This window comes from Ostrea edulis, chromosome 9 (assembly GCF_947568905.1).
Source record: "Ostrea edulis chromosome 9, xbOstEdul1.1, whole genome shotgun sequence".
Classification (NCBI taxonomy): Eukaryota; Metazoa; Mollusca; class Bivalvia; order Ostreida; family Ostreidae; genus Ostrea; species Ostrea edulis.
In genome coordinates, this window is record NC_079172.1 from 32,631,438 (window position 1) to 32,649,264 (window position 17,827).

Here is a 17,827-nt window from a genome sequence, read left to right on the forward strand (position 1 = left end):
TAATTCGGGAATTTAGCTTGTCAAATATATTCGTGAGATCACGTTCTATGTTGTTCTTCACAAAATATCGATAATCTCATAAAACACGCATCGGCAATGATCATTAATTTGATTTGTTCTACGTTAACCCTTAAAAATGTAGATTCAAGTAATGGTACCACAAGCTGGGTAGTCCATTAGCAAGTCCCCTAAACCGAATAATTTGGGTGGTTGATTGTTTTACGTCCCGTCGAGAATTTTTTACTCGTATTGAGACGTCAACAGCTGTAGGTGAAGTACCACAAATTTAGACCGATACTTAACGCTCAGGACCGTAGCAGTAAATGTTCTTTAACATGCCAACGCCTGCCGCGACACGAGATTTGCGATTTTAAAGTCATATATCCGAAAGACCCATGATTCTCATGCACTTTCTAAATGCCGAGTTTGCATTGGCGAAAGAGCAATCTACGTTTTAGTTTGACGCAGCCATGGCACAAGCAGGGCTCGAACTCATGACCTTCTGGTTACGAAGGGAACACTTTTCCCTGTGATGCCGTGACCAGTGCGAGTAAGTTGTGTATTTTGAAAGTTCAGCGGTGGAGAGAGGTTTCTGTATCGGTACCTGGCTGAGCATTATGAAGGTCTGTTGCATGAAAATATATCAAAGTACATTCCTGTCTGACTGAAGAGGGCTAGAGATACAAAGTTGCATGACCCCCCCCCCCCCCCCTACTTGTTAGTGATGTGAAGAAAAAAATCTGGAACGAAACAGTGTTTTATGTGCAGTGTTAATGTGTAGCTTTGACAAACTTGCACAATAAAACTTTTACTTTTCATCAAAATTACCAAATACAATTTTTTCATTTTACATACCTAGAAAGATCTCAAGATAGTCTTCAGATATCATAAGAAAATTTCATAGGCATATTAGAAATACACATGCATGTGTATTGTCTATCTGCCCAGAAATTTGAAGTAAACACTCAAATGCATGTCGCACCTTGAAGAAATGCAGCTGATGGAATTCAAGGTTATATATATATATATATATATATATATATATGGATTCACTATATCCGTGTTTGCCCAACTTTATATTTTGTATTGCTGATAGGGGTCATGAGATAGATCACTGTTCGTTATCTTCACCTTTCATACTATATACATGGTATAAAATCAACATATGAAAAATGTCTAAAATTCGCTACTTTCCGGGAGCTTGTGCGCCCCGTTTTATTTGTTCCGACTTCAAAATTGTCTTGGCTATACGTTACTTATGGGCTTAGAAGTTGAAGACAAAATTGTGCGACTGTTGAAATCTATTCCTCGAGGGCACCTCCATGATTTTTAAGGGAGATGTTAGGGTTACAGGACGTCCCTTATCCCTATTTAGATTCCCGTGTACACGTGTGTGCAAGTACACAATATTAGGAACATATAGATTGTAATCTTCATAGACAATTGCTGCTGACGTAATACCGAATTCTGTATGCGCTGGTTATCACCGTCATCTCGTGATAATATACCATACAACGACCAAACAATGCCTCCTCACAGCTCCCAGACCAATAATTCATCAACTTAGTCTTAGATCTATTAATCGGCCCCCTTCACGGAACTTTGTTCAGAAAAAAAAAAAAAAAATGAATTAATTTGTTAGAACGTTAAAAGTATTGATAACTGCATGTAGAATACCCTTGAACTGAAACTCAAAGCATGTCCAGAAAATCCTTTTGATCTTTGACTTCATGTAAAAGTTGCTGATTGTGGTATTTGCGCTTCTCACATATTTACTATTGAATTGTGTCACACAACGGAAAAGATCTAATCTATTAATGATTAATCAATAAATGAGGTACCCGGTAAAATCAAGGCCATGTTGTCTCTTCAAAACGCAAAAAGTATAGAATTTTAATGGATCCTGTTATAGGCCACGTCTGTCGGATGTCACGTGTCGGAGAGAGATCGAACGTACAACCATGTAGCAACTGACTGCCGGTTGCAATTAGTGGTGAAAAAATTAATAGTTATTTTCATAGGTGTTCATATCAATTATGACAATCTACATGAGATCCTAAACGGTGCCAAGAACAAGATTTAAAACAAAAAAAACAAAAAACAAACAACATTCGTTATAAAACCTTGATTAAGGTCAAGACGCATTGTTTGATAAATACGTGTAATCATTTTGTGTAATTTTTGCATTCAACTTAAGGGTTCTTTACTTTGGTGGAACACAATAGTCAAATATTGTGATTAGGTTCTACATTTACACTCCTGCTCGACATTCAATTCATATTTTTTTTTTTGGCTATTCGAATAAAATGGGCGTACGTTTACTCCGCAAACGCCATTTTCTTCCAATAGTATAAAAAGTCTGTTCACCCGCTGTCATGCGATACATGTATGTTCACCCTGGTGACCGATTTTCTTGTATCATTCCTTCATTATAAATACAAAGGCGAAAACATTTCCTTTAAAAACCAGGAAGAAAATACTTGAAATACGCGGAAATTTTTTTGTCAATAAAAGGTGACATTTTATACAGAGAAGACAATGAACATAGCAAATTTGTACTTCCATGTGAATATGCCAAGTCTTAGATTCTAATTTTCCTTTGAGCATTTCTGTAATAAAGATATTGAAAGTAGACAAGCATTAAACATCAACTCCTTAGAAACCAATCACACTTAACAAAGTGTAAGGAAGATTTTATAGTAACGTTTTGAATAGGCCATACACCTAAAACCAAGTATGTACTAGATCTTAGAGAGAGAGCTACATAATTATTAACAAATTCATGTATGTTTTAACATGCACGTGTAGAGGGGAAATATTTTTTATATCGAATTCCTGAGGCGGTGATGTAAATTTACAGAGATATGACACCCGAGACATGCACAGAAAAAAAAAAGTTGCACCGCAGATTGACAGTTTTTATGACGAGTGGATATGTAGCTCTCTGGTTTGCACAAGTATTCCACTGGAGAGCTACAGGTCTACAGCTGCTTAATTATATACCCTCGCTAACCGTGGGAGCAACAAACAGAAAGTATAGTTACATATGATTTAAATCCTGCCATATGCTGTCTATACAGAAATTCATGAATATCTGATCCATGGTTGAATATAGAGGAACACGGCATATTTAAACATCACCTGCAGTGAAGAGTGTAACAAATATTAAAGAAAAGGGTCAGATGACGAAATGATGATGACTGAACATTTCTCTTACAAACAGGAAGTAAATTAGACAAAAATTCAAAATACAGCTAACCAAATATGCAAATCAATTGAATGCTGCATCCAAAAACCATGGCTTTATTGCGACAATATTTTATGCACATTATTATGCATGTAAGGAATGAATGAAAATCCGAAAAGGAGATTATATGGTACAAATTTCACGGGATATCCAAACATCGATCCCAACAGCAAGAAACAAGTGAATGACTTCACAATTCCAACTCATGGAAAATTATATTGAACAATGTATACACTACTCCACAACAGAAAAATTCTCATCTAGGATTTTAATCTCCATCGATTTTAAAACTTACTTTTATAGCAGTATATTTTTGAATCCCGTTATTCTCATCAATCATCATTCTTGATCATCAATTGCATTCGATATTGTGAACTATGTCGGATGATAAAAAAAAAAATCCCTACATAGGGACATTCTTTCTAATTCGTAACGTGAATATTTCTGATGTTTCCTTCAACGATTTTAACCTTGTACATAACTTCAAAAATCGATAGGAATCCAGCTCTTTATGCCAAGTAGCATTGCTGCAAGTTAATCAGATGAAAAAATGGATCAAGAAATATAGGGGTCAAATATTGTACACAAGGCTGGGAATTACACAAAGCAACCTTGCTCTTTCATAATTTTTTTTTTACCTTGAAAATGGTTAGAAAACCAGTACTTATACACAATAAGTGTCATTGATATTGAACACAGACTACAGTTTAAAATCTTATACACAAAGAAATTTCATTCCCAGTAAACTTGACCTTTTTATAATCCACATAGGACATAAGTTAGAAGTCCAGTCTAGGGATCGTGAAATTGACTTAAAATTTTAGTAATCAGTGACACGCTTATCAACTGTTAAATTAAAATTTGAAATTTCTATTCAGCAGCAGTAATAGTGTATACCTTACAAAACATCTTTAGTTTGACTGTTTTGATTTCATTACAATTTCGATAGAGTACATGCATACAGAGTTTGACTTTAGTCTAAGATTTTCATGATCCTGGTTTCTGATATTCGTATAAAATAGCTTCCTTGCAAGTGCTACTGAAATCAAAATGGTTAAAATTTGTACACCATCAATATCTTTTTATTTTCTATATTCCAAAGACTTTTACATTCAACATGAAAATCAGGCCCCAAGATCACGAAACGTCCTAGACTCAAGTAAAGAATTGTGTTAAAATTGTAACGCTATCAGACAGTCCAATATTATAACTCCGGACTTAATGAATATTGCACAATTGATGGAACAATAAAAAATATCGGAACCAGTTACTAGTGCTTACGAATAAACGATACCTGGTCGACCATTTTTGTTTTCATTTAGAGTGCAAATGATTAGAGACGCGATTTTTCATCGGAAGACCATAAAATAATCAAGCTTATCAGTTTGGGATATTCGAAAAATCAAATGTTATAGTCACCTTGAATGCATGTGGAGGTAAATATAATGTTCTATTTTTCAACTTTGGAATTTCAGCCAATCCAAAAGCTACGAATCATTCAATTATATACCAATAAAATGTTTTGTAAGATTATATTCACGATCCCGGAAGCAGACATATCTTTATGCACGGTAGCTTTCCTGAAACCGAAGCTTGCTAGAATCCAATACTATATCATGCATGTATATAATAAAATGTTAACGGGAGAGTAAAATTGGTAAGTCTTTACTGAGATTAGTGCAGCTTAAATTATCGAGCATTGACAAAATTAGAAACTGGACGGATAGCGTGTTATCTGTCACATAAATAAATATATTGACTGAGTGGTACATATACCTGACTAAAGATAAACAATTTAACAGTCGTTGATGTTAGCTCGGGTGGAAATCTATGTCATCATCTTATTCAGTCAATCAAATCAATTTCATTCAGTAAACCAAATTAATTTTCTGTTAACAATCGTTAAATCGTAAAATAGTACACATAAATAGCTAGCAGATTAAAAGATGAGAATATAAAAAGACTGTAGGAAAATAGATTTTGTCTAGCACTGGACAACAATGAACAATGTCCAAATACTCCAATTTTGGCAATTAAATGTGAAAATAAATATCCTTTCTGCCCCAGCCGTCCTCAATGCCTGCCTTTTAACCCGTTTTTCATGAACAAACGGATAGACTTCTCAATGAGCCATTTTCCCTCGTTTTTTTCGGCTCATGCGCACTGCGTTTGGGAACTGCTTTCTCACCCATCATCACTTACGCCAACGCGAGATGTGGAGACTCGGTATGCAATCACATAAATATCAAACGTGGCTTCATATTGTATTGGCATTGAGATGCGAAAGTTCTGTTGGTAAAGTTGAAAATCCGTTGCCTGTGTGAGTATGACCGAGATGGTGAATCGTCTGGTTGTTTATCATCATTTCCGATTGACTGACGGGCATTTCATCCTCCCACTCGCTCACACCCCTGCACAATTTACATGTTAATATACGACGAAATGCCATCTTGAAAGACTTATTGAAATTATAATACAAAAATGGATTCAACATAGAGTTTAAATAGCCTAACCACAACGCTATAGTCCATGGTATGTACTCTATCTTATGTCCTATAATTGGATCTATAATGTTCATAATGAAGAACGGAAACCAGCACACACAGAAACAACCCATGATAATTCCTATAGTCTTCGCAGCTTTAGTTTCGTGTTTGAATTTACTGTTCCTGCGCTTGCAGTGGACCGAAGCTTCCAGACTACGAATATGATGCGCTTGCTTACTTGCTGCGAGATAAATCTTCACATTGGATATTATCATAAACACGGCCGGAATGTAGAATGCTATAGTGGAACAAATGATGGCGAATGGTATATTGACAATCAGCTGACACACCGAATCTCCTAAACAGAAAATGTAGTCCTCTATCCCTATATGATTCCATTTCTCCAAAATGGGAATATAGGCTATAATCGCCGGAAGTACCCAACAAGAGGCAACCATGGTTGCTACTATTTTGTTGTTGAGTCTTTCGTGAAGGAATGGTCGACAGATAGCCAAGTACCGATCAACAGCCAAACATGACAAATGCATGATGGAAGAAGTAGTGGACATGACGTCAAAGCACGTATAGATTGTGCAGACGGTTGACCCCAAATTCCACTCGTTGTTGTTGATTTGCAGATACACCGCAAACGGCATCACCAAGATGGCTACCAGAGCGTCGGCAACCGAGAGAGAAACCACGAAGACGTTTGTAATCGACCGTAAGCGTTTGTGGGTAAACACGGCCACGATAACCAGTACATTGCCGATCAAAGTGAGCACTGGAAACAGGGACAACAACAGCCCAATCACTACACGAGTATCCCGGATATAATGGGGCGGCGGACCAGCCTTGTCTGCTAACTCAGCGGTGCAGTTAGGAGTTGTGCTAAGTGAATCGTTGGACATTCCGTCATCAACATCATTAGCTGACCATAAATAGGGAATCCGAGATTTTATACTAGTTAGGAACTTTCACCTAAAAATACTGAGAGACGTGGAGTGTATTTCGTACCAGAAGGAACCACTTCACCCAATGTATCTCATTAGATTAACGTATCTTCTATCCTGTATCACTTGAAAGCCAAAATAGATGTTCAATCCGCAACATCAACTCTTCATTCAATGACTGGTACTTCACACAATCGAATCTGTTCCTGTTTGTTATGACATTATCATTAACCCAAGTTTTCTTAAACCGCTTCAGTTTTCTTCCCAATATATTTTCATCATCACGTTAATGTTCCATCAAACTGAATTAGTTCTTGTTTGTAGACTAATGATTTGTTAACGCACCAGACCGCCTAATGACAGAGCAGAAATTTTTAATATCGACTGTTTAATTGTTCCTCTAATTGGAAAAGCTTCCTGAACAATTTTACGCACGGGTTTACGACGATTTTCCTTCCTCTGCAGAGACGGTCGTCTTACCTGGAATTGAAGTAAAATCAACATTAATGCGGCAATAATGGAAGAAATGGACGTACAAAACAAGTCGATCTCGTGCGAAAAACTACATTCACAAACAATTAATAAATCTCCAAAGAGTCGCTAATATCGGAGACTTGTTATTGACCAGTACATAGATTTACAAGATAGGCAGAAAGTTTCCAGTCACTGTAAACCTCTCCGCCGTGACTGCTGCAGTCACTGCCAAGCGTTGAGAAAATAATGTTAAATCCAGGAGGTGTACGTGATTTTCACAATTGTACAACAAAGTAGGGCAGTAATTTAAATCTACCCTCTGATGATTGTCTGTACAGTACTGCGTTATGCAAAATGCTATATGTTTTAAGCATTCAATTTAATTCTTTTCAAGAACGTTAAAAAAAAATAGATCCGTCTGTTTTAGTGGGAGCGGGCTTTAGCTGATAACCCTTGTCAAGACAAGGAAGACAGAACAAAGACCTAAAATTTGAATGATCTGATTCATTAAACATAACGATGAGGCGATAAGGGATCGGGGAACGCAGCCCTTACAGTCACGGGCAGCCCGGCATGACACCGACCTAACAATCCCGCATCCCCGTCGTTTGATCTAGCTCTGTCTCACATTTATCGGTTTTACAAAAGGAATAAAAGAAATATCCAGAAAATTCCACATAAGAAACAATCACTTTAAGTATTTCGTCATAGGGCACTGTGTCGCCAGAATTCGAAATGGAGTTTCCTTTTTATTGCATCCCTTGTCTTGTGAAGATACATCCGTTGGATTACTTTATGCCATTATCAGATCAGAGTTTTAGATACTGAAAGTGTCTTGGGAAAGAAATGTATCGGGTGATAACTCATGTAAATTGTTGCGGCCTTGGAATGCAACACTGCACACCTGAGCAGGTTTAGGCCTAGTAAATACATTCCATACTTTTGACATATGAAACCACGTTGCCTGTACCAATGAAAAAAGCGATATCATAATTGAAAAGTTATTGAGTGATAGTCTTGCCACAATTTGATGTGACTTGGCCTGTAAGTAAAATAAGTTTATCTGTTGATTTCTAAACATTGAATAGAGAAATACCTGCCTTAGAAATGTGATCTTTATTTAGGCCTACAATTAGGTGTATATATTGATCAGAACAGCGTAATTCTTTTAAATGTTATTATGATACACGTTTTTGCTAAAGTCGGTCAGCGGGGTTTATGGTTCTATTTTTGTGATAATTAACCAATAAAACGGGTATATTCCATTACCTATGTCATGGCAGAGACCAATGGGGCGGAAAACGTTGCCAGAGAGAATTTATAAAGAGATGATTTTCTTGTTTATTCAGATTATCCGACAATCCATCGATTTCTGGATCAGGACACCTTCCTTATTCTCTCTAGCTGTTTACTCACTTAAGGATAGTGTTTTTGTGATTAGTTGTTGTAGACATCTATGATTCGGAAAATCCTGTAATTTTTCTATCGTTAAACACTGTGATAAGGTTCATTTTATTTGTCTATCGTCAAACTATTACCAGTTTAATGTTTTGTCTATTGTTAAACACTATTCCATGTGGTTTTGGAAATACTATCCGGTTTTGTTTATCTTTATTATACATATTTGTTATCCTCAATGCACAAGTTTATTGTGATAAGCGTGTATCATTAGAAGCAAAGTCGGATAATTCCTGGCCCCCTCAATTTACGAAAAGTTTTCTAGCGATATTGTCATCTCGAAGTATTTGAATGAGACTCTTTACATTAAGTTCCAATGCTATAAATATAGTGATTGAAATATCAAGAAACCGTTTCACACCATTTGTGATACGTTCACCTTCACCTTTTTAACCTAAAAATACCAATAAGGGTCATCCTTAAGCCATGTAGAAATACTTTCCCGATGATATCTCAAATTCTATTTCAGCTTTAGCAATGAAGTTTGATTGCTAAGCTGAAATAGTATATATTTGGATATCATCCGGAGAGCATTTCTTACCACTTGACCTTGAGATTAGACCCCCTGACCTAAAACATTAAAAGAGGTTATCCAGTAATCTTAGACATAGCGATTCTCCAGGTAAAGTTTCATTGCTAAATGCTCAAACAATATCTAAGATGTCATCCAAAACTGTTTCTCACAATATGGGATCTGTTAATCTGTCCTTAGAACTTCTGATCTAAAATAGATTATAATAAGATAAGGGTATCTTTATTAAAATTTCTGATTTCATCGCATTGCAACGTTTGAGCTATCATAAATCCATCTTTAACTATACGTGGCTAAGAAACCTTGACCTTTGGATTTAAAAACGAAAGGGTCATCCTTCCATTAATTGATTGAGGTTTTACGACGTTTCATCCTTCTATCATTGATACTTTCTCGCAAACTTCTATTAATAATAGCTCAAATCATTTGAGATGTCACCCGGAAAACCAAATATGTGACGCAGTGACCTTCACCTCTAACCTTTTTTATACCGAAAACAACATCGGTTGTCTTTAAATCATGACGACTCTTTGTACGGATTTGAATTGCTAAAGCTTAAAGAAATTTCAGATTTCATCCGGAAACCATTTCTTACAATAGCCTGCCATTCATTTCCAGTAAAAACGATAGCGGTCATTTTTAAGACATACGTGTAGACATAACAGCATTTGATATATCATCCAGAAACGAAGGTATTACAGACAGACGGACCCGAAGTAATATTCTCCGCTTTCGTTTAAGCAGGGGACAAAAAGTTGAATGATCTCCAACTACAGTGGGTTTACCCAAGAACTATCATATTTATCTTGAAAAGAATCGCAGCACATCCGTGCAGCTATACAGGGCGCACCTAAATAAAAGTCACTGGACCTATATCTGACTCTACTATCTGCATGGTACTCCAAACACGAAACCATAACATCGGTAAAGTAGAAGTTTACATAACTACATCGTCAGTAGGTGTACATGCCAAACATTCCATTAGCCTTAGTTATCTTCCACAACATCATTCGGGTGTTCGCTGTATATTTATTGTTACAGCGCTACATCAAATACTGGACAATCAATTTGTCTGAGCAAAAGCCATGAAAGAAGGAAATGAACGCCACTACTTCATACACGTTAATATTCACCTTTTAAAAAATGACCAATTTCATTCAAACTAAACACATCAAAATGTCCGATTGAGGAATTGACTTATCGACAGGGTATTTAAGATCTGTATCTATCAGATTCGTAAAAGTCCGGAAAGGTTGAACAAGAAATGTTTTAGAAACATATGGCAATATTGAAGAGGTTCAAAATTAATTTTAGAATCTCTATATGATAGTGAAGAATAAGAGTCATCTACTAGTCAGGGACAATCACTTGATAGCAAAGGGTTCTAAAGTTTACGACAACAGCGATGAAGAAGATGACAGACAACTGATTTTCAATCAGATAGTTCACTTGAGACTCTGAATCATAGAGCTAAAAAAAAATCAAGCAGACGTTTCCTCTTATATCCAGAGTCATTTGGCCTATGACTTTGTGACATATAATGAAATTTGACTGGGGAAAAATTTCTAATATGCAGAAGAATTTGACTTCTGACCTTTAACTTGATGAGCTCAAAATTACTAATGATTTTTTTTTTTTTTTTTTTTTTTTTTTTTTACGTCTTACAGTTTACATACATACCAAATTTGATATCTATCAAGCAAAGAGTTCTCAAATTATTGAGCAGACAATATTTTCTATGTACTAAGTTTGAGCAAAGACCTTTCACCTCAAACTCAATAGTGGTAATCTATTTCTTGGGGTAGGGGGTGGGGGGTGGGTGGGTGAATGTTAACCAGTGTACCAAGTTTGAAGTCTATCCAGCATATACTTCTAAAATTATTATGCGGGGAAAAAAGTTCAATTGTGCAGTAAAAGCTTAACCTCTGACCTGATGATCTCAGAATCAATAACAATTTACTACCTCTTGGGGATTTACATGAATACAAAGATTGATGTCTATGAAGCAAAGGGTTCTCAAAATACTGAGCAGGCAGTTTTCATATGTTTGGAGTACATGTAGTTTCACCCAGACCTTTGATCTTGTGACCTCAACATTAATAGGATCATCTACTCTTTAAAGGATCTAGCAGTATATCAAGTTTGTTTGTCAAGCAAAGGGTTTGAAGATATTGAGTGGGCAACACCTGGTCTACCATCCGACAAGTGCAGACCAATATGCCCCCTCTTTTTGAAAGGGTACATAAATACAATTGTATATTTGACATTGCTTGAATACGTAGATGCTATTTGGGATGGATGTACGATGACACTACGTATATCTCTTTGAGGATATCCAAGGTAAAGGAATAAACTTTATTTTGAATTTACTGAATTGGGATGGGAATCATTACACCTAGGTCAGAAAGGGGAAATAATCTGCTTTATAAGATCATGTTTACACTCCAGATTATTTGTATGAATGTAAAGACCCTTACATAACCCTCAACCACATTTAGTATAATTCACTTATCATTCTGAGTATAACTTCTTACATGAAAAGTGTTGTATGGAGCGGATGAAAGGAAGAATACACCTTTTTAATTCATTCATTTAACGACATTTGCTGCACACAACTTTTTTTTTTTTTTTTTTTTTTTAAATGATGAAAATTAAGTAAAATGAATGCAATTTACCGTATGGTGTGTAATTTATTCACATGATTTCTCAAAAAGGTTCGCACCTGAGTTTTGTAGTATTGTCAATTTTAAAGATATATTTTATATTTCTACATTGAAGAAGAATTCTGAAATTAAAAAGAAAAACTGGAGTCCTAATGCTTGTTATTCAGCTATTGTGTGTTAAAATTGACCACTTTCCACATAAAACATAATTAAGATTTATTCACATTAGCTCGATTTGTGTGTTGGTATCAACACAACATAAGCAACACAAATCAATCATTACATGAAACAAAACATACACACTCATGTCTTCTAACAATGTAGATATTTAAAAGTTCAATCTAGCAGATTCGAAATGAACAACAGTAAGTCAACATTAGATGGAATCCGAGAGTCCAGAAGAACATACATTTACGAGTATAGTCATTTATCAAAATTGTACAGAAATCACAAAGTCTTGCCTTAAAATTTAAGATGGAACTAAAAAAGTGGGGTTATGGATAAAAGTTTTGAATTATTGGCCAAAATACTTACTTTTCATACAAAATATCGATTAAATCAAAATAGGTGTTTCTAAAAATCGGAGTTCTGTTTACAAAATCATATCAACCAAATTAATAACTTTACAACATTTGAATTAGTTCAAAATTTCTACTGCTTGTATAAATTACAAATTGAAAAACAGGTTTAGAAGTGTAATTACTGACGATATGTTGAGAAAAGAACCAAAATCTGTAAAATCTTGCAAATTTAGTTTTAGTTTATTTATTTAGGAATAGGCACGTATACAATATAAATACAAGACAACATCACAAAGGAACACATAGTTAAAACAAAAGTTGATGTTAAATACATAAGATAAAAAGGTAAATTTTAACAGCTCTTTGACTTTAAGAGCACAGTGAGTAAATTAATGTATATGCCTATGCCAAGGATAACCCATGAAAGCCATATAGCTTATTTCCAATGGGGTACTTTCTATTAGATTTAAGAATCCTTCCGCCACAAAATGTTGTCCTTTCCAAACCCTTTTTAAAGAGGTTCGCACCTGACATTTGGAGTAATGTCAATTTTTTGGGAAGTTTATTTTTGATTTCTACATTGAAGGAGAATTAGGAAATCATAAAGAAAAACTTGGGTCGCAACGCTTGTTATTGAGCTATAGTGTTCTAAACATGACCTTTTTGCACTTACAATTTATACAATTAAACTTGATTTTTCTGTTGGTGTCAACACAACATAAGCAACACAAATCAATCATTACATAAAATAGATACATAATCATGTCTTCTAACTCTACAGATAAAAAATAAATTAATACTAGTAATGGAAATAAATAATGACGTTTTTGCACTTGATATACGAAAAACTTCATGATATCAAAATTGATAGCTTAAAAGGACATATTAGTAGTAATGTCAAATTCTGAAATTTTACACAATTTTCAAGGTCTGGTCTTACAATTTTAAAATGCAACTTCAAAAAGTGGGGGTTGGAGATCAAATTTTTGAATTATTGGCGAAAATACTGAATTCTTATACAAAATTTCGAGTAAATTAATTTAAACTTTTTTAAGAATCGGTGTTCTGTTTGGAAAAATATATCAAGCAAGTTAATAAATTACAACAGTTGAACTAGTTCCAAGTCTCAACTACCTGTATGATAAATCATAAAACTGAAATACACATATAGGAGTTTAAAAATAGACGATACATTGGATGAAACAGAAACTGTAATATCATGCAGAATTAGAACTTTTTGATTAATGAATCCTTCCGCCACAAAATATAGTCCCTGCCAAACCCTTTCAAAATTTGAATTGACACACATTTTTTCAACTGGATAGGGTTCAGCAATAAATGTGTAATATGTTTGCACCAATGGGATCAATATTGAACCAGTAAATACTTAAATGTAGCATTCTGCGCAGTTGAACTTAAAAGCTCAGGAGCTAACTTCCTTAAATACAAATTTTCAACTAGATAGGTTTAAGTAGTACATGTAAATATGTAATATATTTGAACTAATAGAATAAATATTGAACCATTATCTACACAGTGGTAGCATTCTGCAGTTATGCTCGAAAGCTGAGGCGCTAACTACCTTACGCCCAAAACAGTGGGGAAATTTTGTATAAAGGTGATATATTTCAACTTTTGAACGTCATAGAAAATATACGAGTCCCTAATTTTTTACAAGGAATTATTACAATCAAATAAAAGCCAAAAAATTATTTCAACCCATGCATCCAATTTTTTGTTTGCATAGTGTCAATACCGGTCGCGGTAGTGTTCACTTCGTAACCGGGAGGTTGCGAGTTCGAGTCCTGTTCGAGCCATGACGCGTTAACATGGTTAAACATAGGTAGTGATTGCTCCTTTGCCAAACGCTCAGCATCTCAACGTCTTTTCGGATATGACCTTTAGAACCAAGATCCCGTGTCGCGGCAGGTTTTGGACTGCTACGGCTCTATAGGTATTTTTGGTGACTTCTCATTATGAGTGAAAAATTCTCGAAGGAATGTAAAACAAACAAACAAAACAATCATTATAATAAAAAGAAAAACTTTATGAATACAGATTAATTTATGAATTAATCTGGTTGTGCAGATTAAAGAAGGTGAGGGTAGGAAAAGTGATTCTAAACCGATCAGGATCTTCAATTGTGTTGACGGTCAGATGTACTATAGACTGTCAATCCACCTCCAATTCATGAGGAATGATTGTATCAAACACAACTGACGATGTGTTAATCAAACGGAGGTCAATAAAACAGCAGACATACACAGCGACAGAGTACATCTAAAATAATAAGACCTATAGCGAATGCCGTAGAGACCCATAAACTTCGCATCAAGAATCTAAAGGAAAAAAATACAACAACAAAAATTGCACATTAAAAATAGGTCAATTGCTCACAGCGTTCCTCGCGTGTATCGATAGTACCACAGGCATCCTACCATCATTATAAATCCTCATATCTAGAAATGTTGCCAACAACTTGGGATAAAAAGATACAAGATTACTTTTTCTTTGTGTGTTTCCTACTTGATTTTTTTTTAGCGTACATCTTTCCGTGTCACTGGGATTCGCATTATGCGAAGACCCCCTACAGTTTATTTTGTAAATTCTTGAAAGATAATTTACACTGTTGAGACACAAGAGGGCATTATCAGTTTTAATTATCAATGACCATGCACAATTAGAATGGACAGGAGGGTGCATACTGCCTGAAAAGATGCAATAGAGTAAATACAGGTTGTAAAGATTGTTGTACAGAGCTGGGAATAAATCATGGCGAGATGCACCAGATGTGATGAGAAAATAACAACCTAATGGAGAGTAATAATTAGAGGTGCGACCAGAAGAAAGAGGTTTTGATTACTTGGGGTCTATTCGGCAAGATGTTTTAAATAGGACAAGCTTCATTGATTACGTTAAATGACAAAACCTAAAATCTCCGACAAAAAATATTGACTATTAACTCCATTAGTACTAGTGTTTGATGTACTGTTTAGTGGATTGCTGAAACACACACACACACACACACACAGAGAGAGAGAGAGAGAGAGAGAGAGAGAGAGAGAGAGAGAGAGAACATTCAGAAAATGAAATTTCTATGATGCATTTACTCTCTTTTAAGTACTAAAAGTCAGTGAATGAAATGCATCATTTCAATATGAATCTAGATTAAACAGCTTTAGAGTTGGAGACAGAAGTCGGACAGCATTTCACGATCTATACTCATACTGCAGGTTTTGTCGATGCTGTGATGATGAAATGTGATAGATTTGATATAGATTGGACATTGTGTTCATCACGATATAAGAACCTAGCAGGATACCTCCGGATCAATGCTGTGTTAGTATCTATACATCTAATTTGAACGTTCACTTCAAAGACATACAACCCTTCACATTTTATTATTTTCTTGGATTAGGCGATGTGATTAGAATATGAATTTGTTTTACTGAAAATCGAACAGTCGTATATATGAGAGAGAGAGAGAGAGAGAGAGAGAGAGAGAGAGAGAGAGAAGATTGTATTTCCATACTTAATGTACATGCTGCCTCCGTGAATTTGAATAGAGTATGTCGCCAAGAATTAATGAAAACTACGAAGAACATCTTTTTGGGAATGTCTTGAATTAAATTCTTCAGTCAAAAACAAAAGTAGTGTTAACAGAAATATAACACTTCAATCTCCATCTGCACGATGTTCCCCTGAACGCGACAGAACAATTTACAATGCTCTAGGAATAATGGATATTTAAAAATAAGCTAATTGATTTCTTATGGGAAACACAAACTCTTAGCAAATAAATGTTGCGTCCAAAGAATCCAGAACTTGACTATATCACTTGTAGAAGAGAAGTTCTCTTTCCGTATTTGCTTTTCCCTTTCAGGATTTATAAATATTAGTATATGTATAAAAATATTCACGGAACAACAGTAAATATTCTTATATAACCTCCAGCAACTTACCGTACGTGTATGTTATAAGCATTCCCCAATTATAAATTAGTTCCGCTGCCGTAATGATTGAATCCTTTGCAGTAACGAGGGAGCCTTAGCAGTTACGAGACACGATTTCAGCGGGAGTTACTGAGCGCTTATTGTGAGCGCCTTGCCTCGCCTACAGGGCTAGTAAGCAATGTGACACGGAGTGCCAGTCTTAGAGCTGATTTGAAAATCAATCGGCACAGGTGGAGGTCGATAAAAAACTAAAAAGTTCAAATCAAGAAATATTGATAGAACGATGTCATAATAACAGATGTGTCCTTACAAATAATACACGTTTGTTTCTGAGAAATGTATACATATAATTAGAATTCTTACATTGATTTGATAAATTTACGTAAATTTTGTCAATATATCGGAAAGACTATCCTTTCATTATAACTTTGAAAAAATGTCTTTCATGAATTAAGTACAAATCAAGCCTCTGTCACTGTGTCCCATTAACGACTGTAATGAAGGCAATTCTAGCTACTACTACTGTCGACCTTGGCGATGTTATGTCACATTCGGCCAGTCAGGCTCTGTGTAAAGATTTCTTGTATGTTTCATTAGCATCGTATGTGCTCAATACGCCTCTAAATTAGAAAAAAAAAATACGTACACGAGTTGTGAACATTAATTAATAAACCAACACTGAAGGACTGCGGTGGCTCCAGTCAAATATCTCTTCGCGAGGGACAATGCTTTAATCACTTCAACAACTCAGATTTAGATAACTGATCATGAATTGTAGTCGAAACAAGTACATTTCCTGCAGAATCTTTTTAAAAGCAATATTAGCTGTCATTTTGGTGTCGGAGATATTTGTTGTAAAATTGTGATTTACTATTTCAATGACAGAAAAAAATAAGGTTTATAAACTTTTGCTATTAATTTTTGTACATGTGTAATAAAAAAAACAATATTTACAGGCTCTGAATGAAGCAAAATGATTTCATTGTTTTTCCGTATAAAAATTGATTCTACATAATGCTACAGATTCAAGAGAACCTAAATCTTTATTATGACAAAATCTTGAACTTAGTTTAATATTAAAGTCAAATACAAAACTATCATAATACCACATTCATACAATGAAATAAAATGTTCAGATTAAGAGTTATTATTGCTTTGATATGATACATTTATTATTGGTGGGTATAGGTTTCAAATTCGTGCGATCTATGTGGGGTCAATTTGGCTGTCGGTATCACCGGGTCCTTCGTTCAAATCTACTTAAGCTTACCTATATTAGAATATATCTACATGTACCTATACCTATATCAGAATATGTCTACCTATATCAGAATATATCTACATGTACCTATATCAGAATATATCTACCTATATCAGAATATATCAAAATGTGTCTACCTATATCAGAATATATCTAGTACTGTGTGTAGAACAAATGAGATATAGATATACAAATTTTCCTCTGCTTCCATTAGGGTACTTAGAAATAGAAATTGAATACGGTAGATCTTATACTTAGTAATACAAGAAAGAGTGGTATCAG

At 35.0% G+C, this 17,827-nt stretch overlaps 2 protein-coding genes across 11 annotated transcripts in view; both read right to left on the reverse strand.

Annotated features, from left to right (window-relative positions):
- Window positions 1-17,827, reverse strand: part of LOC125657684 (ciliary-associated calcium-binding coiled-coil protein 1-like) — a 56,371-nt gene that overhangs the window by 27,507 nt on the left and 11,037 nt on the right. The gene's annotated exons all lie outside the window — the stretch shown is intronic.
- The window catches only part of LOC125657681 (5-hydroxytryptamine receptor 4-like), a 42,041-nt gene continuing 27,501 nt past the window's right edge, over window positions 3,288-17,827 (reverse strand). For 4 of the 9 annotated variants that reach the window (XR_008798794.1, XR_008798795.1, XM_056150247.1 and 1 more), the window contains one exon: window positions 3,288-7,163. Coding sequence is in view for 7 of the 9 variants with exons in the window: in XM_056150247.1 (XP_056006222.1) it covers window positions 5,505-6,641 (1,137 nt within the window). In the remaining 2 variants the exon portion in view is untranslated. Of the gene's footprint in view, window positions 7,164-7,314; window positions 7,590-7,712; window positions 7,731-7,849; window positions 8,232-16,293; window positions 16,447-17,827 lie in introns of those variants that run through there. The other 5 variants (XM_048888402.2, XM_048888404.2, XM_048888408.2 and 2 more) reach the window with 5 other exon arrangements.